General features: G+C 49.4%; 1 protein-coding gene across 6 annotated transcripts in view; it reads left to right on the top strand.

The window, feature by feature from the left end:
- The window catches only part of utrn (utrophin), a 341,113-nt gene that overhangs the window by 78,497 nt on the left and 238,952 nt on the right, over positions 1-23,664 (top strand). For all 6 annotated transcript variants that reach the window (XM_036975991.1, XM_036975995.1, XM_036975989.1 and 3 more), the window contains 16 exons: positions 266-373; positions 860-1,039; positions 3,762-3,955; positions 4,039-4,150; positions 4,299-4,386; positions 5,220-5,461; positions 5,629-5,797; positions 6,941-7,128; positions 7,981-8,118; positions 8,251-8,364; positions 8,469-8,624; positions 12,787-12,957; positions 13,178-13,369; positions 13,494-13,628; positions 15,279-15,428; positions 23,435-23,596. In XM_036975991.1, coding sequence (XP_036831886.1) covers positions 266-373; positions 860-1,039; positions 3,762-3,955; positions 4,039-4,150; positions 4,299-4,386; positions 5,220-5,461; positions 5,629-5,797; positions 6,941-7,128; positions 7,981-8,118; positions 8,251-8,364; positions 8,469-8,624; positions 12,787-12,957; positions 13,178-13,369; positions 13,494-13,628; positions 15,279-15,428; positions 23,435-23,596 — 2,499 coding nt within the window. The remainder of the gene's footprint in view (positions 1-265; positions 374-859; positions 1,040-3,761; positions 3,956-4,038; positions 4,151-4,298; positions 4,387-5,219; positions 5,462-5,628; positions 5,798-6,940; positions 7,129-7,980; positions 8,119-8,250; positions 8,365-8,468; positions 8,625-12,786; positions 12,958-13,177; positions 13,370-13,493; positions 13,629-15,278; positions 15,429-23,434; positions 23,597-23,664) is intronic.

The following is a 23,664-nucleotide window of genomic DNA, read 5'->3' on the forward strand; positions in this document are numbered from 1 at the left end:
TCATTGAGAATGAGCTCCAAGTTCCTTTACTGTAGTTGGAGTACTGGAGAAAGCCTTGTATACACAGACATAGGATCTCAGTCTAGCGAGACTTGAGTTTGACTGTTTGTTATGAGGTTCAGGTAATTCAATAATCTCAGGTCTTCCCTAATTCAAAATGAGCTCTAAAATGAGCTCACACATCAACTAGTCCCATAGCTCCAGAACTCATCCCTTTGTTTGTGTTATGTCAAAAGGTTAACCTATTCACTCGTTCGTCTTTCAGAGTTTGTTCCAAGCGTGGCTGACAGAGAAAGAGGCGGCCTTAGGTGAGGTTCAGACCAACGCCTTCAAGGACCCGGGAGAGATGAATGCTAATGTCCGCAGATTAGCGGTAAGTGGTGTGCCACAAGATGCTACGACATGCTAATTGCTAGGCTACGTTCATGAATGACGTTAGCATTTACCTGCAAAATCAAATTGCCGTATCCTTTCTAAGAGCTCTGTGATATAAAGAGTGGGCTCGTTTTTGCCGAAGTGCAGGCGGACGAGGAAATTCATATTTGGCTTCATGTTTTATTACCAACTATATTATCAGGAATGTCAAAGGTAATATAAGGCAATCAAAAAGTTCAGCCTGAGATTTAGAGCTTTGGGAAATGTTTTCTTATCATTTATAATACATTTATAATGTGAATCTCTATGGTTGCTGTGGGCTACAGTATAGTCTAGACACACAGAAATGACCGCTGGAAACGATTAGCAACACCCAACATCTTTTCTATTCTGTTTATTATTACTTTGCGAACCACATGCTAACTGCAGATGCATTTGAGGTCGGCTAGTAACCTTTGACCCCTGTGGCTTGCCCGTACCCTAGCTCCTGAAGGAGGACATGGAGAAGAAGCGGCGGACACTTGACCAGCTGAGAGATGCGGGACAGGATGTGAGGTCACTGCTGAGAAGCGCCGAGGCGGGGGCGAGGATCGAAGGAGACACAGAGGAGCTGACCCAGAGATGGGATAACCTGGTCCAGAGACTAGAGGACTGCTCCTACCAGGTTTGTGTGTGTGTGTGTGTGTGTGTGTGTGTGTCAGTCCCAATATCATAACACCTCAACAAGACCTGAGCTTGTGGAGACACAGACACAAACCTGTGTGTGTAGGCAGCTCAATTCCTGTCCTCATGTCACTTAATTACCTAATTATCATGGAGCCCAAATGGTATGAAAAACATTCAGCTGACACATTCAACCAAGAGGAACACCTATGTGAGAATACTGTTGATTGACTACAGTTCAACATTCAACACTATTGTTCCCTCCAAGCTCAACACCAAACTCAGAACCCTGGGTCTCGACACTACCCTCTGCAACTGGATCTTGGACCCTGACGGACAGACCACAGGCTGCAATCCTTGCAGACCACTGGCTGCAAGGACTGGCAACAACACAATCCAAAATTAAATCGAGAATCGGCTTCCTATTTCGCAACAAAGCCTCCTTCACTCAAACATACCCTCGTAAAACGGACTATCCTACCGATCCTTGACTTCAGCGATGTCATTTACAAAATAGCTTCCAATACTCTACTCAGCAAACTGGATGCAGTCTATCACAGTGCCATCCGTTTTGTCACCAAAGCCCCTTATTCCACCCACCACTGCGACCTGTATGCTCAAGTCGGCTGGCCCTCGCTACATATTCGTCGCCAGACCCACTGGCTCCAGGTCATCTATAAGTCTATGCTAGGTAATGCTCCGCCTTATCTCAGCTCACTGGTCACGATAACAACACCCACCCGTAGCATGCGCTCCAGCAGGTATATCTCACTGATCATCCCCAAAGCCAACACCTCTTTGGCTGCCTTTACTCCCTGTTCTCTGCTGCCAATGACTGGAACGAATTGCAATAATCGCTGAAGCTGGAGACTTATATTTCCCTCACTAACTTTAAACATCAGCTAACCGATCGCTGCAGCTGTACATAGCCCATCTGTAAATAGCCCACCCAATCTCCCTACCTCATCCCCATATTGTTTTTTATTTACTTTTCTGCTCTTTTGCACACCGGTATTTCTACTTGCACATCATCATCTGCTTATCTATCACTCCAGTGTTAATTTACTAAACTGTAATTACTTCGCTACTATGGCCTATTTATTGCCTTACCTCCTCACGCCATTTGTAAACACTGTATATAGACTTAGTTTTTTTCTATTGTGTTATTGAATGTACGCTTGTTTATTCCATGTGTAACTCTGTGTTGTTGTTTGTGTCATTCTGCTTTGCTTTATCTTGGCCAGGTCGCAGTTGTAAATGAGAACTTGCTCTCAACTAGCTTACCTGGTGAAATAAAAATAATAAATAAATAACACCTCCTCACAATGACCTCACAATGACACAGAGGCCCCTCATGGGTGTGTCCTCAGCCCTCTGCTGTACTCCCTGTTCTCGCTGTTTGCATGACACAAACTCCATCATCAAGTTTGCTTATAGGGAGGTGGGAAGTGAACTGGCATTGTGGTGCCAGGACAACAACCTCTCCCTTAATGTCAGCTAAACTAAGGAGTTGATTGTTGACTTCAGGAAGCAGTGGAGGGAACACAGACCTGATCCACATCAACGGGACTGCAGTAGAGAGTCAGCAGTTATAAGTTCGCCGTTCACATCACCGAGAACTTGACATGGACCAAAAACCCTACCACTCTTGTCGAGAGGGAGTAATAGCGTCTCCAATTCATAAGGTGGATGAAGAAATTCGGCATGCCACCCCGAGTGACTCAAAATCCCAGTACATCCCAGTACATCACTGGGGCCGTGTTCCCACACATCCAGGACGTACTTGAAACGGTGCCTGAGGAAGTCCAGCAGCATAATCAAGGAACCCACACACCCCAGCCACGAACTGTTCACTCCCTTAGCGTCAGGCAGACGGTATCAGAGCGTGAGGTCTGATACCAGCAGGCTCAGAGATAGTTTCTATCTACAAGCCATCAGACTGCTGAACTGCTGAACTGACCATACTTTTCTGTGACGTTATTGCAGAGCCTCCAGAGGCTTGCGGAGGCCCAATCGAGCTTCGTACCGCATCGCCTTGCGCCTCCCAAATTCTGTAACAATCCGAAGGGCTCCATATACAGTAGCTCCGCATTGACATGATTGGTTGACCTCCTTGACAACTTCCTTCACAACTGCCCTGTGAAGCACAAGAAGTAGGAATGCCCTGACTTCTGCAGAGGCCATATCTAATAAATGCTGTATGGCCACTGCAGATGTCGGATTGACCATGCAGAGCCTTTTACACTTATGCTAAAACGTTTATTCTATTCTACTGAACCACTTACTTTATTTTCATATTCTTATCTTTTATAATTTCTTGTTGCATTTTTGAAAGAAACCTGCAAGTAAGCAATTTCGTTGGATTGTGTGTATCTTGTGTATCTTGTACGTACGACTAATAAAACTTGCAACTTGAAACAGAGTCAGCAGGTTGCATAGTTTCTCACTGGTCTGTCCAAAGAGCCATTAGTGGATGGTAACCTCCAAATAAGAGAAGAACAACAGGATTAAAAAGCAGTCAAGCCACTGCACTGTCTTGTGCATAGGATGTAAATGACTATATACCTGTATACCAGGCTATGGTGGTGTCAGACTGCCCATAGGCATTTACTAGTCACAATACCACAGTGGTCATTTTGATCCAGTTCATTTGTCCTGTTGGGTTCTCTGTTCAGCCCGGTTCCAATCAGTCGCTCACACGCATGTTCTGAACCATTGCCAAGGTGACGGAGGCCGTGACGAAGGCCTCTGGGATGGCTCAGATTGAGGAACGCGTCGCAATGGAGACAGTTGTGATGGAAACTGTCGCTGTGGCGGCAGCACAGCCGGAGAAGGTGCTTGACGACCAAGAGCTGGCCCCGCCCACTCCTCCCAAGAGACGACTGGTGGAGACAGATGAGTCGGAACTCAGGGGAGGGTAAGGACTGGAACACACACACTCACACACTCACATACAGACAACTACATCAGTACAGAACCGAACTCTCTCTGCTCCATCAGGTTGGAAACTGACTTATCTGACCTCTTGAGATGGCTGAACACATGGAAAGTTTCAGCTCAGACCCTGGCCTCTACTGACCCTGAAAACCCCGACCTTCAGGAAAAACTACAGGTAGGTCCATTAAAAAATACAGCTTCCATGATGCATTTACAGGTAACATTAGGTGCTCTCAATTTGGCGTTGGCAAAAGGTTGTACTTTGCGATCAATGGAAAACTTTTTGATGAGTTGATTGCATGTCTGTCATCCAATCACTGTAGGCTTTGGAGGCGCAGCTGTTGTCGAAGGAGGCTCAGGTTGGTCAGGTGACCCAAGGAGGGCGGCGCCTGATGGAACCCCTGGAGAAAGGTAGGGAATCCCCAGAAAAGCAAAAAAGCAGTACCTTTATTTATTATGTTTGTATTTTGTGTTTCACATTTGTACAGTTACACATTATTTTATGAATAATTTCTGTTGATATGATTGGATATTGGTTCACTCTACTTGACCTTCATTTCATAAAGTACATATCTCCTAGGTGAGGTTTGTTTTAAAAGCTTGTTTGTACACATAGATTGAAGTACAATACCAACATAGCTACTGTCGTAGATCAGAGCTGTGTGCTGGAAAACCTTGGTAGAGCATGGGTAGAATAGTCATTGTGGTGCTCATGTGAATTTCCTTTCTTTTTCGTCTTCAGACCAATGCCTATCCTCACTTAAAACAGGTTTTAATGTATTTATTGGCTCTTGCAGAAATATCCTGTTCCTCAGTATTTACTAGTGTTGGTCTCGTAAGATCATTTTTCCACAGCTGTTGTATATTTGGGGGTATTTTTAAACCTGATTTTTACTGGTTGCCAGTAAGCATGACTTGTGTGTTTGCAGGTATTGTCATAAAAACCTGCAGCAGGACTTGAGGCTCCTGGCTTCATTTACAGTGCAGTGAAACGCTCAGGCACTCCTGCTTTATTTGTTTACAGCAGGATAACAGTAAGGAAAGATGGAGAAGTATTGGTGTTTTAGTGTTGGTGTGGTTTTGTTTAACCTTTCCACCTCTTTCTCCCTTCTCTCCTTTTCTCAATCTCCCCTACATTTTATTTGCCTCATTCTCCTTGCGTCTATCTCACCCTTCTCCCCCTCCCTCATTTCTATTTCTCTCTCCTTCACTCCTATCCTTCCCTACCTCCTCCCTCTCTGTAGAGGGAGTGAGTGTGGACTCTATCAGGTGTGATATAGATGTGGTGGAGGCTGAATGGGAGGGGTGTGTGAGTGAGCTGAAGGCTCTGTGTGACTGGGTCCAGGCCCAGACCCGGGTCAGGAGCCTCTACTCTGAGTTGGCTGCTGTGGACAAGGTTCTGGGAGAACAGGACCAGTGGCTGAGTGGAACAGACAGTACCAGATCTGATGAGGCTGCCCTTAGAACCCTCAGGACAGAGTGCCAGGTTAGAACCCAACCCATAGAACCATCACCCTCACCCTGACCTCTGGCTGGATTATTGCCATGGAGACGACCCCCACTGAAACTGTTAGACATCACAAATCATGTCAACAGATGTGTCGTGAAGTCTGTTTACCCTTTCGTCTTATCTGTTTGTATCTCTGTCTCCAGTCACGGTTGGCCCAGCTGACTGCCCTGAGCCCACGATTGGACCAGCTCTCTGCAGAGGTGGAGTCAATAGATGTCCCGCCCACTCTCACAGCCAACATGGCCACTGTCTCTGCCCACCAGGCCTCCACACTGCAGCAGCTACAGACCAGGGAGCAGGAGATCAATGCCGGTATGGGACCACAACATTGCTTTAACATTTACTCGAAATCAATGCAGGGACTTGACCCGTGCTCTGACAACACTGTATAAACGCTTTAAAAATGCTTGGTCGCCATTGGGTCAAAGCTTTATCAATGCCCAATGAATGGACTTGTGTTCTTTCAGCACTTCATCAGTGGTGGCGGTCCTAAACCTTACATAGTTTTTACTGAGGCTACAGGATTGATGCCAGATCAATGAACTCTACTGGCTCTTACTGCTGGAGCTGTGATATGACATCAGCTTTATATCCAGCCTTGGTTGGATAGAAGTAATCGATGATGCCCTTATATGACCACTGAATACGCAGGACCGTGTGTGTGTGTGTGTGTGTGTGTGTGTGTGTGTGTGTGGGTGTGTGTGTGTGTGTGTGGGTGGGTGGTCTCTGCCAAGCTCCCAAGGACCAGGTTTTGAGTTTTAGGAGTTCTGAAATCAATCAACATTTTTCTCCTGGAATTTATGAGACCTGCTCGAAAAGAATGTAAAAGTATATTGGAGAGGCCTATTTGTCTTCTGACCTTAAAAGGTGTGTGTGTGTGTGCAACTGCCCTGAGGAAAACCATTTTGTTTCTGCTTCAGAGAGGCAGTCTTTCATTGGGCCTCTCTCTCTCCCTTTTCTCCCCTCCCTCTCTCTCTGTCTGCTGTATATAAACACAGGCAGATTATGTGAGAGTACTCATGCCCGTGAGAGCAGTGTGCGTTGTGTTAATTTCTGCCCAACAGGGTTGAATTTAGCACATTCTGTTGAAGTATGTTGATGCATTTTTCTGTTTTCATTGTGTTTACTGTGGCATATTGAAGGTTCAGCGGGTATGAACCACTGGCTTGCATTAGTTGCGCAGCCTCATTTAGGCTTGCCATGAGGCACACACAGCAAACATCTGGAGCCCTGGGCAAATGTGCAGCACACGCTCTATCTCTGACATACAGGGAAATGGAAGGCGCACAAACACACCCACCCACCCACAGAGAGCTCAGTGAGTTCATAACAGCCACAAATTATAACAGCCAGTACCTATGGGAATTCCCAAAACAATACTCTGACCCCTTGTGGCAACTAGATACTATAACCCTTGACTTAACAGTGTCTCCTCTCCCCCTGTCTGTGTTGCAGCGCTGGCCAGCCTCCAGTATGTTGATGACCAGAGGGCCCAGATAATACAGGTGGTTCAGGGTGACCAGATTCCTGTGGTCAGTGTGTCTGGGACTGACCTCGTAGATGGTCTGGAGGCTAGACTGGGCACACTGCGGGAAGCCATCATGGATGTGCCTACAACGGAGGGGGCAGTGGAGCGGGCACAGGTGTGTGGCTTCGAGGCTTTTATTCATCTTTCTCTGTACTGTGTTCCAGTTGTCTGTGTGTTATCGTGTAGCAGTGTATTTGTGGGTTATCTGTTAATGGCTGAGTCCAGACCTATTAGATGTCTGTCTGCTCTGGTTCCAACATACAATGGGCCCATTCTCACACCTATACGTCCCTCTTTAATCTTTCAACCGCAACAGAGGAGAAAGAGGGATGTGTGTGTATGTTTGCGCTTGCAAGGGTGTGTTTGTGTGTGTGTGTGTGTGTGTGTGTGTGTGTGTGTGTGTGTGTGTGTGTGTGTGTGTGTGTGTGTGCGTGTGTGTGTGCGTGTGTGTGTGCGTGCGTGTGTGTGCGTGTGTGTGTGTGTGTGTGTGCGTGTGTGTGTGCGTGCGTGTGTGTGCATGCGTGTGTGTGTGTGCGTGTGTGTGCATGCGTGTGTGTGCATGCGTGTGTGTGCGTGTGTGTGTGTGTGTGTGTGTGTGTGATTGAGAGAGAGTCTGTAGGAATGTGGGTCGGCTGTAGGCCTCGTTATCGTGGTAGATAAAGCATGGTGCCAGTGCAGCCTGGGAACTTTCTGGGCACCCTGCCTGCTGCCTGTGGCTCAGAGCTTCAACCCTCAGACTGCAACCAGTCTACCATGCACGTTCCTACTGCTGCAGGCTGCAGCTGCTGCCTCAAACGCTGCTCCTGCCCCTGAGGTTTAAACACACCCTGCAGACTGACTGTCTCAGATCGGCCTACTCACCTCTATCTAGGCTACCTACCACACCTGACAACTGTCCTATAATTTGTCCCTCAGCTGCAGATTAATGGGTTATGGGTCATGTAGTTTTTTCTCCCTCTCGCCTTAGGCTCTGTGTATAGAGATAGAGCAGATGCAGCAGGCCTCGGACCCTGCAGAACTACAAAGATGGAGTCAGCTCTCCTCCAGGGCACGCGAGGAGCTGGGCACGCTGCAGTGCATCCTGGGTAGCCTGAAGGACAATCAGGTAGAAAACTGTCCTGTAGAATATCCTGCCTCTATTCTGCTTAAACATCAATGGAACTTCTATTGGACCCAAGCAATGACAAAATAAGGCAGTGATTGTTGTCACTGACGTTCACGATGATGTTGTTTCCAGGTGCGTGTGGTGGAGGTGGAGCGCTGGCTGGATGGCGTACAGGAACTGATGTCACGGAATGCCAAGGGCCAGGGAGATGCACAGAGACTACAGGAAGAGCTCAACCAGTGCAAGGTCATAGGTCACACCATTCAAAAACAAACAAAACTTTGAACTGTTAGACCTAAAGTACTGCAATGTTATAACCCATGCCCCTCTCTCCCCCATCTCCTTCTTAGGAGTATGTGAGTGAGATGGAGTCAGTGGAGAGTTTAGTGAAGCAGATAGGAGAGAACGTATTGGCTGTGCAGGGGGCTGCAGTACCAGAGTTGGCCCACTGGGGGCAGGCTAAACTGGAGGAGTGCCAGGGGAGGTGGGAGACACTGAGCAAACAGGTGAGGAAGAAGAGGACAGTTCAAAACAACACTGGATAGAAAGTATTCAAAACCCTTGACTTTTTGCAGATTTTGTTACGTTACAGCCTTATTCTAAAATGTATTAAATGTAATCAACATGTATTAATCAATAGTTTTTTTTTTATTTTGTTATTATGGTGTATTGATGTGAAAACCCCCCCCCAATTGTTTTTTTTTTAATAAGGCTGTAACGTAACAAAATGTGGAAAACTTCAAGGGGTTTGAATACTTTCGAATGCACTGTAAATAGGTGATACAACCATCCCAGCTCTGCAGATTTTGCTGCAAAGAGACAGTGTCATTAGATCACTTGTTTTGGTACTGCCCATATGTAGCTTGTTTTGGTCGCCGGTTCAGGAATGGAAAAAAAAATTACAACATTTACTTGGAGCTAACTTTGCAAATAGCACTGCTGTGGGACTTGAAAAAACAGACAATCGATCAATAATATAATAATACTCTTGGCAAAAATGTGTATCCCTAATTTACAATCTGTAGAAACTATGAGAATAGAAAGGTTCAGAAAACATCACAGCACAGTGGAAAACATATGACAGCTAGAAATCAACTGGATGGTCTTCAGAGATAGATGGGAGGGGCTGAGTGTAGCTGAATGGCTGGGACTGGATGGTCTTCAGAGATAAATGGGAGGGGCTGAGAGTAGCTGAATGGCTGGGACTGGATGGTCTTCAGAGATAGATGGGAGGGGCTGAGAGTAGCTGAATGGCTGGGACTGGATGGTCTTCAGAGATAGATGGGAGGGGCTGAGTGTAGCTGAAGGCTGGGACTGGATGGTCTTCAGAGATAGATGGGAGGGGCTGAGAGTAGCTGAAGGCTGGGACTGGATGGTCTACAGAGATAAATGGGAGGGGCTGAGAGTAGCTGAATGGCTGGGACTGGATGGTCTTCAGAGATAGATGGGAGGGGCTGAGTGTAGCTGAAGGCTGGGACTGGATGGTCTTCAGAGATAGATGGGAGGGGCTGAGAGTAGCTGAAGGCTGGGACTGGATGGTCTACAGAGATAAATGGGAGGGGCTGAGAGTAGCTGAATGGCTGGGACTGGATGGTCTTCAGAGATAAATGGGAGGGGCTGAGAGTAGCTGAATGGCTGGGACTGGATGGTCTTCAGCGATAGATGGGAGGGGCTGAGAGTAGCTGAAGGCTGGGACTGGATGGTCTTCAGAGATAGATGGGAGGGGCTGAGTGTAGCTGAAGGCTGGGACTGGATGGTCTTCAGAGATAGATGGGAGGGGCTGAGAGTAGCTGAAGGCTGGGACTGGATGGTCTACAGAGATAAATGGGAGGGGCTGAGAGTAGCTGAATGGCTGGGACTGGATGGTCTTCAGAGATAGATGGGAGGGGCTGAGTGTAGCTGAAGGCTGGGACTGGATGGTCTTCAGAGATAGATGGGAGGGGCTGAGAGTAGCTGAAGGCTGGGACTGGATGGTCTACAGAGATAAATGGGAGGGGCTGAGAGTAGCTGAATGGCTGGGACTGGATGGTCTTCAGAGATAAATGGGAGGGGCTGAGAGTAGCTGAATGGCTGGGACTGGATGGTCTTCAGCGATAGATGGGAGGGGCTGAGAGTAGCTGAAGGCTGGGACTGGATGGTCTTCAGCGATAGATGGGAGGGGCTGAGAGTAGCTGAAGGCTGGGACTGGATGGTCTTCAGAGATAGATGGGAGGGGCTGAGAGTAGCTGAAGGCTGGGACTGGATGGTCTTCAGAGATAAATGGGAGGGGCTGAGAGTAGCTGAATGGCTGGGACTGGATGGTCTTCAGAGATAAATGGGAGGGGCTGAGAGTAGCTGAATGGCTGGGACTGGATGGTCTTCAGAGATAAATGGGAGGGGCTGAGAGTAGCTGAAGGCTGGGACTGGATGGTCTTCAGAGATAGATGGGAGGGGCTGAGTGTAGCTGAAGGCTGGGACTGGATGGTCTTCAGAGATAGATGGGAGGGGCTGAGAGTAGCTGAAGGCTGGGACTGGATGTTCTTCAGAGATAGATGGGAGGGGCTGAGAGTAGCTGAAGGCTGGGACTGGATGGTGTTCAGAGATAGATGGGAGGGGCTGAGAGTAGCTGAAGGCTGGGACTGGATGGTCTTCAGAGATAGATGGGAGGGGCTGAGAGTAGCTGAAGGCTGGGACTGGATGGTCTTCAGAGATAGATGGGAGGGGCTGAGAGTAGCTGAAGGCTGGGACTGGATGGTCTACAGAGATAAATGGGAGGGGCTGAGAGTAGCTGAAGGCTGGGACTGGATGGTCTTCAGAGATAGATGGGAGGGGCTGAGAGTAGCTGAAGGCTGGGACTGGATGTTCTTCAGAGATAGATGGGAGGGGCTGAGTGTAGCTGAAGGCTGGGACTGGATGGTCTTCAGAGATAGATGGGAGGGGCTGAGAGTAGCTGAAGGCTGGGACTGGATGTTCTTCAGAAATAGATGGGAGGGGCTGAGAGTAGCTGAAGGCTGGGACTGGATGGTCTTCAGAGATAGATGGGAGGGGCTGAGAGTAGCTGAAGGCGGGGACTGGATGGTCTTCAGAAATAGATGGGAGGGGCTGAGAGTAGCTGAAGGCTGGGACTGGATGGTCTACAGAGATAAATGGGAGGGGCTGAGAGTAGCTGAAGGCTGGGACTGGATGGTCTTCAGAAATAGATGGGAGGGGCTGAGAGTAGCTGAAGGCTGGGACTGGATGGTCTACAGAGATAAATGGGAGGGGCTGAGAGTAGCTGAAGGCTGGGACTGGATGGTCTACAGAGATAAATGGGAGGGGCTGAGAGTAGCTGAAGGCTGGGACTGGATGGTCTTCAGAAATAGATGGGAGGGGCTGAGAGTAGCTGAAGGCTGGGACTGGATGGTCTTCAGAAATAGATGGGAGGGGCTGAGAGTAGCTGAAGGCTGGGACTGGATGGTCTTCAGAGATAAATGGGAGGGGCTGAGAGTAGCTGAAGGCTGGGACTGGATGGTCTACAGAAATAGATGGGAGGGGCTGAGAGTAGCTGAAGGCTGGGACTGGATGTTCTTCAGAGATAGATGGGAGGGGCTGAGAGTAGCTGAAGGCTGGGACTGGATGGTCTACAGAGATAAATGGGAGGGGCTGAGAGTAGCTGAATGGCTGGGACTGGATGGTCTTCAGAGATAGATGGGAGGGGCTGAGAGTAGCTGAAGGCTGGGACTGGATGGTCTACAGAGATAGATGGGAGGGGCTGAGAGTAGCTGAAGGCTGGGACTGGATGGTCTACAGAGATAAATGGGAGGGGCTGAGAGTAGCTGAAGGCTGGGACTGGATGGTCTTCAGAAATAGATGGGAGGGGCTGAGAGTAGCTGAAGGCTGGGACTGGATGGTCTACAGAGATAGATGGGAGGGGCTGAGAGTAGCTGAAGGCTGGGACTGGATGGTCTACAGAGATAGATGGGAGGGGCTGAGAGTAGCTGAAGGCTGGGACTGGATGGTCTTCAGAGATAGATGGGAGGGGCTGAGAGTAGCTGAAGGTGGGGACTGGATGGTCTACAGAGATAGATGGGAGGGGCTGAGAGTAGCTGAAGGCTGGGACTGGATGGTCTACAGAGATAAATGGGAGGGGCTGAGAGTAGCTGAAGGCTGGGACTGGATGGTCTTCAGAGATAGATGGGAGGGGCTGAGAGTAGCTGAAGGCTGGGACTGGATGGTCTTCAGAGATAGATGGGAGGGGCTGAGAGTAGCTGAAGGCGGGGACTAAAAACAAACATAAGATAACTAATGTAGAATATACTGTCTAAAATATATAGACTGTATAAACTGAAAGTAGAAGCTTAAGTATTGTTTTCCATTAGTTTACTCCAATTAGGGGAGGGGTGGTAGGGTTAGGGGAAATATATTACAAAAATATATACAATTATATATATTTACAAAATAATATATGGGGATTGGAAATGATGCAGATAATTACATGGATAGAAGCCACAATTTGTAATATTAAAGCTGATCTATCCACTAAAATAAATGAAGCCTGCATACTGAACAGCTCATACACTTTTCTGTATATCCTTTTGTTAATGTCAGTGTCTTATTTAAAACCTGACATGTTGTTAAGACACTCTGTGTACTTGCTACCCTGTGTAACCTGACAGTGGTCCGTGTTATCTCTGTGTTGTCTCTGGGTAGCTGCTGAGCCACCAGGAGCGTGTGAGTGAGAGCCAGGAGAGGCAGGTGAACCTAAGGAAAGACTTGGCAGAGATGCAGGAATGGATGGCCCAGGTGGACGAGGAGTTCCTCATGAGAGACTTTGAGTACAAGAGTCCTGAGGAGCTGGAGGGGGCACTGGAAGAGATGAAGGTGGGGAACAGAGGACAGAACTTTGACATTTAAAAAAAAACTAGGAACTCCTCATTCCTTCTAGAAAGAAAGTCCTACAAACTAAACCAAAAGAATCCCACTTTAATGCTATGTAGCCAGTTATGGCCCCTCTTATGTGAAAATACTATCCTGATAATCTGGCATGTCTCTTTCTTTCCTCTTTGCCTCATCTCTTCCCTTCTCTCCCCTCCCTACTTAGAGGGCTAAAGAGGATGTGTTACAGAAGGAGGTGAGAGTGAAGATATTGAAGGACAACATTAACATGTTGGTGGCTAAGGCTAAGACGACCCCTGGTGGCAGTGGCCAGGACCTGACAGAGGAGCTGGGGGGAGTCCTGGGGAACTATCAGAAACTATGTGACCGCTTCAAGAGCAAGTGTCACACCCTGGAGGTAAAGAGTTTGATAAGACTAGTCCAAACAACTTATGAGGCACTGGTTCTTTGTTGTATTTGTGTTCATATCATACAGTAAGGTGGTTGTATATATGTCCGTGTTCATGTGGTCTCCTCTGTAGGAGGTGTGGTCGTGTTGGATGGAGCTGCTGCAGTACCTGGACCTGGAGCAGGCCTGGCTCAACACGTTGGAGGAGAAGCTTCAGGCTACAGAGAACCTACCTGAGAGCACTGAGGCTGTCAACAAGGCTTTGGAGGTAGATATCTCTATTTAAACCTATCCAATCTTCTTCTTTCCTTTGTCATCTCTCATTCTCTCCCCTCCACTTTATCATATGCTCTCTCCTTTAATCCCTCCACCCCCCGTCCTTCCCACCACTCTGACTCACCCTCTTTATTAAATTGTCTCCCTTTCCCCCTTTCTTTTGTGTTATTCACTTGTCTTTTCCTTTTGACCCTATAAGGTATTGTTTTGTGTTCTGTCTGTTTCTCTTACTTTGATAATGTCACCAGTCTGTCCTCTTTGGGCAGACTCCAGCACTCTGTCTGCCTACCTAAGAGTGACACCGACCTACACGGCATGACCAAAAGTATGTGGACACCTTGTCGAACATCTCATAAAAAAATCATGGGCATTAATATGGAGTTGGTCCTCCCCTTTGCTGCTATAACAGCCTCCACTCTTCTAGGAAGGCTTTCCACTAGATGTTGGAACATTGCTGCGGGGACTTGCTTCCATTCAGCCACAAGAGCATTAGTGAGGTCGGGCACTGATGTTGGGCAATTAAGCCTGGCTCGCGGTCGGTGTAACAATTCATCTCAAAGGTGTTCGATGGGGTTGAGGTCAGGGCTCTGTGCAGGCCAGTCAAGTTCTTCCACACCTATCTCAACAAACCATTTCTGTATGGACCAAGCTTTGTGCACGGGGGACATGATGAAACAGGAAGGGGCCATCCTTAAACTGTTGCCACAAATTTGGAAGCACAGAATTGTCTAGAATGTCATTGTATGCTGTAGCGTTAAGATTTCCCTTCACTGGAACTAAGGGGCCTAGCCCGAACCATGAAGAACAGCCCCAGACCATTATTCCTCCACCAAACTTTACAGTTGGCACTATGCATTGGGGCAGGTAGCATTCTCCTGGCATCTGCCAAACCCAGATTTGTCCATTGGCCTGCCAGATGGTGAAGCTGGATTCATCACCCTAGAGAACGCGTTTCCACTGCTCCAGAGCCCAATGGCAGTGAGCTTTACACCACTCCAGCCGACGCTTGGTATTGCACATGGTTATCTTAGACTTGTGTGTGGCTGCTCAGCCATAGAAACCCATTTCATGATGCTCCCGACGAACAGTTATTGCGCTGACATTGCTTCCAGAGGTAGTTTGGAACTCGGTAGTGAGTGTTACAACCCAAAACAGACAATTTTTACATGCTACGCACTTCAGCGGTCAAGTTCTGTGAGCTTGTGTTTTGCCTACCACTTTGTGCCTGAGCCGTTGTTGCTCCTTGACGTCCATTTTACAATAACAGCACTTACAGTTGACCGGGACAGCTCTAGCAGGGCAGAAACTTTATGAACTGACTTGGAAAGGTGGCATCCTATGATGGTGCCACGTTGAAAGTCACTGAGCTCTTCAGTAAGGCCATTCTACTGCCAATGTTTGGCTATGGAGATTGCATAGCTGTGTGCTCCATTTTCTACACCTGTGATCAATGGGTGTGGCTGTAATAGCCGAATCCACTAATTTGAAGGGGTGTCCACATACTCTTGTGTATATATAGTGTATATAAACACTGACATGTCACCCTCTCTCTTTCCCTCTTTCCTCCCCTTCTCTCTCTCACCCTGTCACCTTTATTCTTTCTCTCTCCCTCTCTTCTCCCCTCCTCTTTCTCTCTCTCTAGTCGTTGGAATGTGTGTTGCGCCACCCAGGTGACAACAGGACACAGATCAGGGAGTTGGGTCAGACCCTGATAGATGGGGGCATCCTGGACGAACTTATCTCAGAGAGACTAGAGACCTTCAACTCCTGCTATGATCAGCTCAGCCACCAGGTCTGTGTGTGTCTGTGTGTGTCTGTGTGTGTCTGTGTGTGTCTGTGTGTGCGTGTGTGCGTGCGTGCGGAATGAGAAAAACAACCGTCTTTGTACATAGCCATCAAGTGGCTGTCTGTCTCTTTCTGCATCTTTGTTTGTGAGAAACGATCCTCGACAACATCTTGTTTTCTATTTGTGAATTGTGTATATGGTAGTAGATAATAAATCAAATCTAATTGTATTCGTCACATGCTCCATTAACAACAGGCATAGACTAACAGTGAAATGCTTACTTATATACAGTACCAGTCAAAGGTTTGGACACACCTACTCATTCAGGTAGCCTAGTGGTTAGAGTGTTGGGCCAGTAACCGAAAGGTTGCAAGATCGAATCTCCGAACTGACAAGGACAAAATCTGTCTTTCTGCCCCTGAACAAGGCAGTTAACCCACTGTTCCTAGGCCGTCACTGTAAATAAGAATTTGTTCTTAACTGACTTGCTTAGTTAAATAAAGGTTAAATAATTACAAATTCAGGTTTTTTCTTTATTTGTACTATTTTCTACATTGTAGAATAATAGTGAAGACATAAAAACTGTGAAATAACACATATTGTAACGGTTTTCTTTATGAGAAGGAGAGTCGGACCAAAATGCAGCGTGTCGATTGCGATTCATGTTTAATGAAAAAACGTAAAACACGAATCTGTACAAAAACAATAAACGTAACGAAAACCTAAACAGCCTATCTGGTGAAAACACATAGACAGGAACAATCACCCACAAACACACAGTGAACCCCAGGCTACCTAAATATGGTTCCCAATCAGAGACAATGATGAACACCTGCCTCTGACTGAGAACCATATCAGGCTGAACATAGAAATAGACGAACAAGACATGAAACATAGAATGCCCACTCAGATCACACCCTGACCAATCAAAACATAGAAAATACAAAGTAAACTATGGTCAGGGCGTGACAGTACCCCCCCCCCAAGGTGCGGACTCCGGCCGCAAAACCTGAACCTATAGGGGAGGGTCTGGGTGGGCATCTGTCCGCGGTGGCGGCTCTGGCGCTGGACATGGACCCCACTCCATGACAGTTTTAATCCCCCTCCTAAACGTCCCTAAATAGGTTACCCACCACAATGATAACATGGGACAGAGGGACAGCTCGGGACAGAGGTAACTCGGGACAGATGGGTAGCTCAGCCCTGAGAGGAAGCTCAGCACTGAGAAGAAGCTCAGCACTGAGAAGAAGCTCAGGCAGGTGGTTGGATCCGGCAGATCCTGGCTGGCTGGCGGTTCTGGAAGATCCTGGCTGACTGGCGGATCCGGGAGAATCTGGACGACTGGCAGATCTGGGAGAATCTGGCCGACTGGCAGATCTGGAAGAGTCTGGTCGACTGGCAGATCTGGAAGAGTCTGGACGACTGGCAGATCTGGAAGAGTCTGGACGACTGGCAGATCTGGAAGAGTCTGGACGACTGGCAGATCTGGAAGAGTCTGGACGACTGGCAGATCTGGAAGAGTCTGGACGACTGGCAGATCTGGAAGAGTCTGGACGACTGGCAGATCTGGAAGAGTCTGGACGACTGGCAGATCTGGAAGAGTCTGGACGACTGGCAGATCTGGAAGAGTCTGGACGACTGGCAGATCTGGAAGAGTCTGGACGACGGGCAGATCTGGAAGAGTCTGGTCGACTGGCAGATCTGGAAGAGTCTGGTCGACTGGCAGATCTGGAAGAGTCTGGTCGACTGGCAGATCTGGAAGAGTCTGGACGACTGGCAGATCTGGAAGAGACTGGTCGACACAGACTGGCTGCTCTGGCTGCTCCATGCTGACTGACAGCTCTGGCTGCTCCATGCTGGCAGACTGCTCTGGCTGCTCCATGATGACTGGTAGCTCTGGCTGCTCCATGCTGACTGGCTGCTCCATGCTGACTGGCAACTCTGGCTGCTCCATGCTGACTGGCTGCTCCATGCTGACTGACTGCTCCATGCTGACTGGCAGCTCTGGCTGCTCCATGCTGACTGGCTGCTCTGGCTGCTCCATGCTGACTGGCTGCTCCATGCTGACTGGCTGCTCCATGCTGACTGGCTGCTCCATGCTGACTGGCGGCCCTGGCTGCTCCATGCTGACTGGCGGCCCTGGCTGCTCCATGCTGACTGGCGGCCCTGGCTGCTCCATGCTGACTGGCGGCCCTGGCTGCTCCATGCTAACTGGCAGCTCTGGCGGCTCCTTGCAGACTGGCAGCTCTGGCGGCTCCTTGCAGACTGGCAGCTTTGGCGGCATCCTGCAGACTGGCAGCTCTGGCGGCTCCTTGCAGACTGGCAGCTCCATGCAGACTGGCAGCTCTATGCAGACTGGCAGCTCCTTGCAGACTGGCAGCTCCTTGCTAACTGGCAGCTCTATGCTAACTGGCAGCTCTATGCTAACTGGCAGTTCTGAACAGGCGGGAGACTCCGGCAGCGCTGTAGAGAAGGCAGGCTCTAACAGCGCTAAACAGGCAGGAGACTCCGACAGCGCTGAAGAGAAGGGAGGCTCTGGCAGCGCTGGACAGGCGAGGCGCACTGTAGGCCTGATGCGTGGTGCTGGCACTGGTGGTACTGGGCCGAGGACACGCACAGGAAGCCTGGTGCGGGGAGCTGCTACCGGAGGGCTGGGGTGTGGAGGTGGTACTGGAAAAACCGGACCGTGCAGGCGCACTGGAGCTCTTGAGCACCGAGCCTGCCCAACCTTACCTGGTTGAATGCTCACGGTCGCCCTGCCAGTGCGGCGAGGTGGAATAGCCCGCACTGGGCTATGCAGGCGAACCGGAGACACCGAGCGCAAGGCTGGTGCCATGTAAGCCGGCCCAAGGAGACGCACTGGGGACCAGCTGCGTAGAGCCGGCTTCATGGCATTAGGCTCGACGCTCAATCTAGCCCGGCAGACACGCGGAGCTGGAATATACCGCACCGGGCTATGCACCCGCACTGGAGACACCGTGCGCACCACTGCATAACACGGTGTCTGTCCGGTCTCTCTAGCCCCCCGGTAAGCACAGGGAGTCTGCCCAGGTCTCCTACCTGGCATAGCCATACTCCCTGTTAGCCCCCCCCCAAGAAATTTTTGGGGGTGCCTCTCGGGCTTCCTTGCCAGCCGTGTTCCCTCATATCGCCGGCTCCTCTCTCCGGCTGCCTCTGCTCTCCTAAGTGCCTCCACCTGTTCCCATGGAAGGCGATCTCTTCCAGCCAGTATCTCCTCCCAAGTGTAACAGCCCTTGCCATCTAAAACGTCCTCCCATGTCCATTCCTCTTTACGCTGCTGTTGCTGCCTGTTGACACGCTGCTTGGTCCGTTGGTGGTGGGTGATTCTGTAACGGTTTTCTTTATGAGAAGGAGAGTCGGACCAAAATGCAGCGTGTCGATTGCGATTCATGTTTAATGAAAAAACGTAAAACACGAATCTGTACAAAAACAATAAACGTAACGAAAACCTAAACAGCCTATCTGGTGAAAACACATAGACAGGAACAATCACCCACAAACACACAGTGAACCCCAGGCTACCTAAATATGGTTCCCAATCAGAGACAATGATGAACACCTGCCTCTGACTGAGAACCATATCAGGCTGAACATAGAAATAGACGAACAAGACATGAAACATAGAATGCCCACTCAGATCACACCCTGACCAATCAAAACATAGAAAATACAAAGTAAACTATGGTCAGGGCGTGACAGTACCCCCCCCCCAAGGTGCGGACTCCGGCCGCAAAACCTGAACCTATAGGGGAGGGTCTGGGTGGGCATCTGTCCGCGGTGGCGGCTCTGGCGCTGGACGTGGACCCCACTCCATGACAGTTTTAATCCCCCTCCTAAACGTCCCTAAATAGGTTACCCACCACAATGATAACATGGGACAGAGGGACAGCTCGGGACAGAGGTAACTCGGGACAGATGGGTAGCTCAGCCCTGAGAGGAAGCTCAGCACTGAGAAGAAGCTCAGCACTGAGAAGAAGCTCAGGCAGGTGGTTGGATCCGGCAGATCCTGGCTGGCTGGCGGTTCTGGAAGATCCTGGCTGACTGGCGGATCCGGGAGAATCTGGACGACTGGCAGATCTGGGAGAATCTGGCCGACTGGCAGATCTGGAAGAGTCTGGTCGACTGGCAGATCTGGAAGAGTCTGGACGACTGGCAGATCTGGAAGAGTCTGGACGACTGGCAGATCTGGAAGAGTCTGGACGACTGGCAGATCTGGAAGAGTCTGGACGACTGGCAGATCTGGAAGAGTCTGGACGACTGGCAGATCTGGAAGAGTCTGGACGACTGGCAGATCTGGAAGAGTCTGGACGACTGGCAGATCTGGAAGAGTCTGGACGACTGGCAGATCTGGAAGAGTCTGGACGACTGGCAGATCTGGAAGAGTCTGGACGACGGGCAGATCTGGAAGAGTCTGGACGACGGGCAGATCTGGAAGAGTCTGGTCGACTGGCAGATCTGGAAGAGTCTGGTCGACTGGCAGATCTGGAAGAGTCTGGTCGACTGGCAGATCTGGAAGAGTCTGGACGACTGGCAGATCTGGAAGAGACTGGTCGACACAGACTGGCTGCTCTGGCTGCTCCATGCTGACTGACAGCTCTGGCTGCTCCATGCTGGCAGACTGCTCTGGCTGCTCCATGATGACTGGTAGCTCTGGCTGCTCCATGCTGACTGGCTGCTCCATGCTGACTGGCAACTCTGGCTGCTCCATGCTGACTGGCTGCTCCATGCTGACTGACTGCTCCATGCTGACTGGCAGCTCTGGCTGCTCCATGCTGACTGGCTGCTCTGGCTGCTCCATGCTGACTGGCTGCTCCATGCTGACTGGCTGCTCCATGCTGACTGGCTGCTCCATGCTGACTGGCGGCCCTGGCTGCTCCATGCTGACTGGCGGCCCTGGCTGCTCCATGCTGACTGGCGGCCCTGGCTGCTCCATGCTGACTGGCGGCCCTGGCTGCTCCATGCTAACTGGCAGCTCTGGCGGCTCCTTGCAGACTGGCAGCTCTGGCGGCTCCTTGCAGACTGGCAGCTTTGGCGGCATCCTGCAGACTGGCAGCTCTGGCGGCTCCTTGCAGACTGGCAGCTCCATGCAGACTGGCAGCTCTATGCAGACTGGCAGCTCCTTGCAGACTGGCAGCTCCTTGCTAACTGGCAGCTCTATGCTAACTGGCAGCTCTATGCTAACTGGCAGTTCTGAACAGGCGGGAGACTCCGGCAGCGCTGTAGAGAAGGCAGGCTCTAACAGCGCTAAACAGGCAGGAGACTCCGACAGCGCTGAAGAGAAGGGAGGCTCTGGCAGCGCTGGACAGGCGAGGCGCACTGTAGGCCTGATGCGTGGTGCTGGCACTGGTGGTACTGGGCCGAGGACACGCACAGGAAGCCTGGTGCGGGGAGCTGCTACCGGAGGGCTGGGGTGTGGAGGTGGTACTGGAAAAACCGGACCGTGCAGGCGCACTGGAGCTCTTGAGCACCGAGCCTGCCCAACCTTACCTGGTTGAATGCTCACGGTCGCCCTGCCAGTGCGGCGAGGTGGAATAGCCCGCACTGGGCTATGCAGGCGAACCGGAGACACCGAGCGCAAGGCTGGTGCCATGTAAGCCGGCCCAAGGAGACGCACTGGGGACCAGCTGCGTAGAGCCGGCTTCATGGCATTAGGCTCGACGCTCAATCTAGCCCGGCAGACACGCGGAGCTGGAATATACCGCACCGGGCTATGCACCCGCACTGGAGACACCGTGCGCACCACTGCATAACACGGTGTCTGTCCGGTCTCTCTAGCCCCCCGGTAAGCACAGGGAGTCTGCCCAGGTCTCCTACCTGGCATAGCCATACTCCCTGTTAGCCCCCCCCAAGAAATTTTTGGGGGTGCCTCTCGGGCTTCCTTGCCAGCCGTGTTCCCTCATATCGCCGGCTCCTCTCTCCGGCTGCCTCTGCTCTCCTAAGTGCCTCCACCTGTTCCCATGGAAGGCGATCTCTTCCAGCCAGTATCTCCTCCCAAGTGTAACAGCCCTTGCCATCTAAAACGTCCTCCCATGTCCATTCCTCTTTACGCTGCTGTTGCTGCCTGTTGACACGCTGCTTGGTCCGTTGGTGGTGGGTGATTCTGTAACGGTTTTCTTTATGAGAAGGAGAGTCGGACCAAAATGCAGCGTGTCGATTGCGATTCATGTTTAATGAAAAAACGTAAAACACGAATCTGTACAAAAACAATAAACGTAACGAAAACCTAAACAGCCTATCTGGTGAAAACACATAGACAGGAACAATCACCCACAAACACACAGTGAACCCCAGGCTACCTAAATATGGTTCCCAATCAGAGACAATGATGAACACCTGCCTCTGACTGAGAACCATATCAGGCTGAACATAGAAATAGACGAACAAGACATGAAACATAGAATGCCCACTCAGATCACACCCTGACCAATCAAAACATAGAAAATACAAAGTAAACTATGGTCAGGGCGTGACACATATGGAATCATGTAGTAACCAAAAAAAGTGTTAAACAAATCAAAACATATTTTATATTTGAGATTCTTTGAAGGAGCCCCCCTTTGCCTTGATTACAGCTTTGCACACTCTTGGCATTCTCTCAACCAGCTTCATGAGGTAGTCACTTGGAATGCATTTCAATTAACAGGTGTGCCTTGTTAAAAGTTAATTTGTGGAATTTCTTTCCTTCTTAATGCGTTTGAGCCAATCAGTTATGTTGTGACAAGATAGACCTGTTTGGTAAAATAGCAAGAACAGCTCAAATAAACAAATAAAAACCACAGTCTATCATTACTTTAAGACATGAAGGTCAGTCAATGTGGAAAATTTCAAGAACTTTGAACATTTCTTTAAGTGCAGTCGCAAAAACCATCAAGCGCTATGATGAAACTGGCTCTCATGAGGACCGCAACAGGAAAGTAAGACCCATAGTTAGCTCTGCTGCAGATGATAAGAATTACCAGCCTCAGAAATTGCATCCCAAATAAATGCTTCAGAGTTCAAGTAACAGACACATCTCAACATCAACTGTTCAGAGGAGACTGCGTGAATCAAGGCTTCATGGTCGAATTGCTGCAAAGAAACCACCACTAAAGGACACCAATAAGAAGAGACTTGCTTGGGCCAAGAAACACAAGCAATGGACATTAGACAGGTGGAAATCAGTTCTTTGGTCCAACTTGGAGATTTTTGGTTCCAACTGCCGTGTCTTTGTGAGCCGCAGAGTAGGTGAATGGATGATCTCTGCATGTGTGGTTCCCACCGTGAAGCATGGAGGAGGTGTGATGGTCTGGGGGTGCTTTTCTGGTGATACTGTCAGTAATTTATTTAGAATTCAAGGCACACTCACCAGCATGGCTACCACAGCATTCTGTAGCGATACGCCATCCCATCTGGTTTGTGCTTAGTGGGACTATCATTTGTTTTTCAACAGGACAATGACCCAACACACCTCCAGGCTGTGTGAGGGCTATTTGAGTGATGGAGTGCTGCATCAGAAGACCTGGCCTACACAATCACCCGACCTCAACCCAATTGAGATGGTTTGGGATGTGTTGGACCGCAGAGTGAAGGAATGGCAGCCAACGAGTGTTCAGAATATGTGGGAACTTCTTCAGGACTGTTAGAAAAGCATTCCAGGTGAAGCTGGTTGAGAGAATGCCAAGAGTGCAAAGCTGTCATCAAGTCAAAGGGTGGCTACTTTGGCGATTTGTTTAATACTTTTTTGGTTATTACATGATTCCATATGTGTTATTTCATAGTTTTAATGTCTTCACTATTATTCTACAATGCATAAAATATAAAAAATAAAGAAAAACCCTTGAATGAGTAGGTGTGTCCAAACATTTGACTGGTACTGTATGTCTTGAACATATCAGAATTATGTCCATTTCTATATTTTCTAGGCTGTAAACAGGCAGATGAGTATATGTTTGGTAATGTACTTGTCTATATATTATGTATATTGACTTAATGTTGATATGACATCCATCTAGGCTGTGAACCGTCAGATCAGTCTAGAGCAGCAACTGGCCACTCTGAAAGAGAATGAGCAGGTTCTCCAGGCTCTGCAGGAGTCACTGACCCAGCTCGACCACACACTCACCTCTTACCTCACCGACCGCATAGATGCCTTCCAGCTACCGCAAGAGGCCCAGGTACACACATGCAGACAGATGCACACACACACCACACACACACACAAACTCATCTTCTATCTGACCGA

Source organism: Oncorhynchus mykiss, chromosome 4, assembly GCF_013265735.2.
Source record: "Oncorhynchus mykiss isolate Arlee chromosome 4, USDA_OmykA_1.1, whole genome shotgun sequence".
In the NCBI taxonomy this organism is placed as follows: Eukaryota; Metazoa; Chordata; class Actinopteri; order Salmoniformes; family Salmonidae; genus Oncorhynchus; species Oncorhynchus mykiss.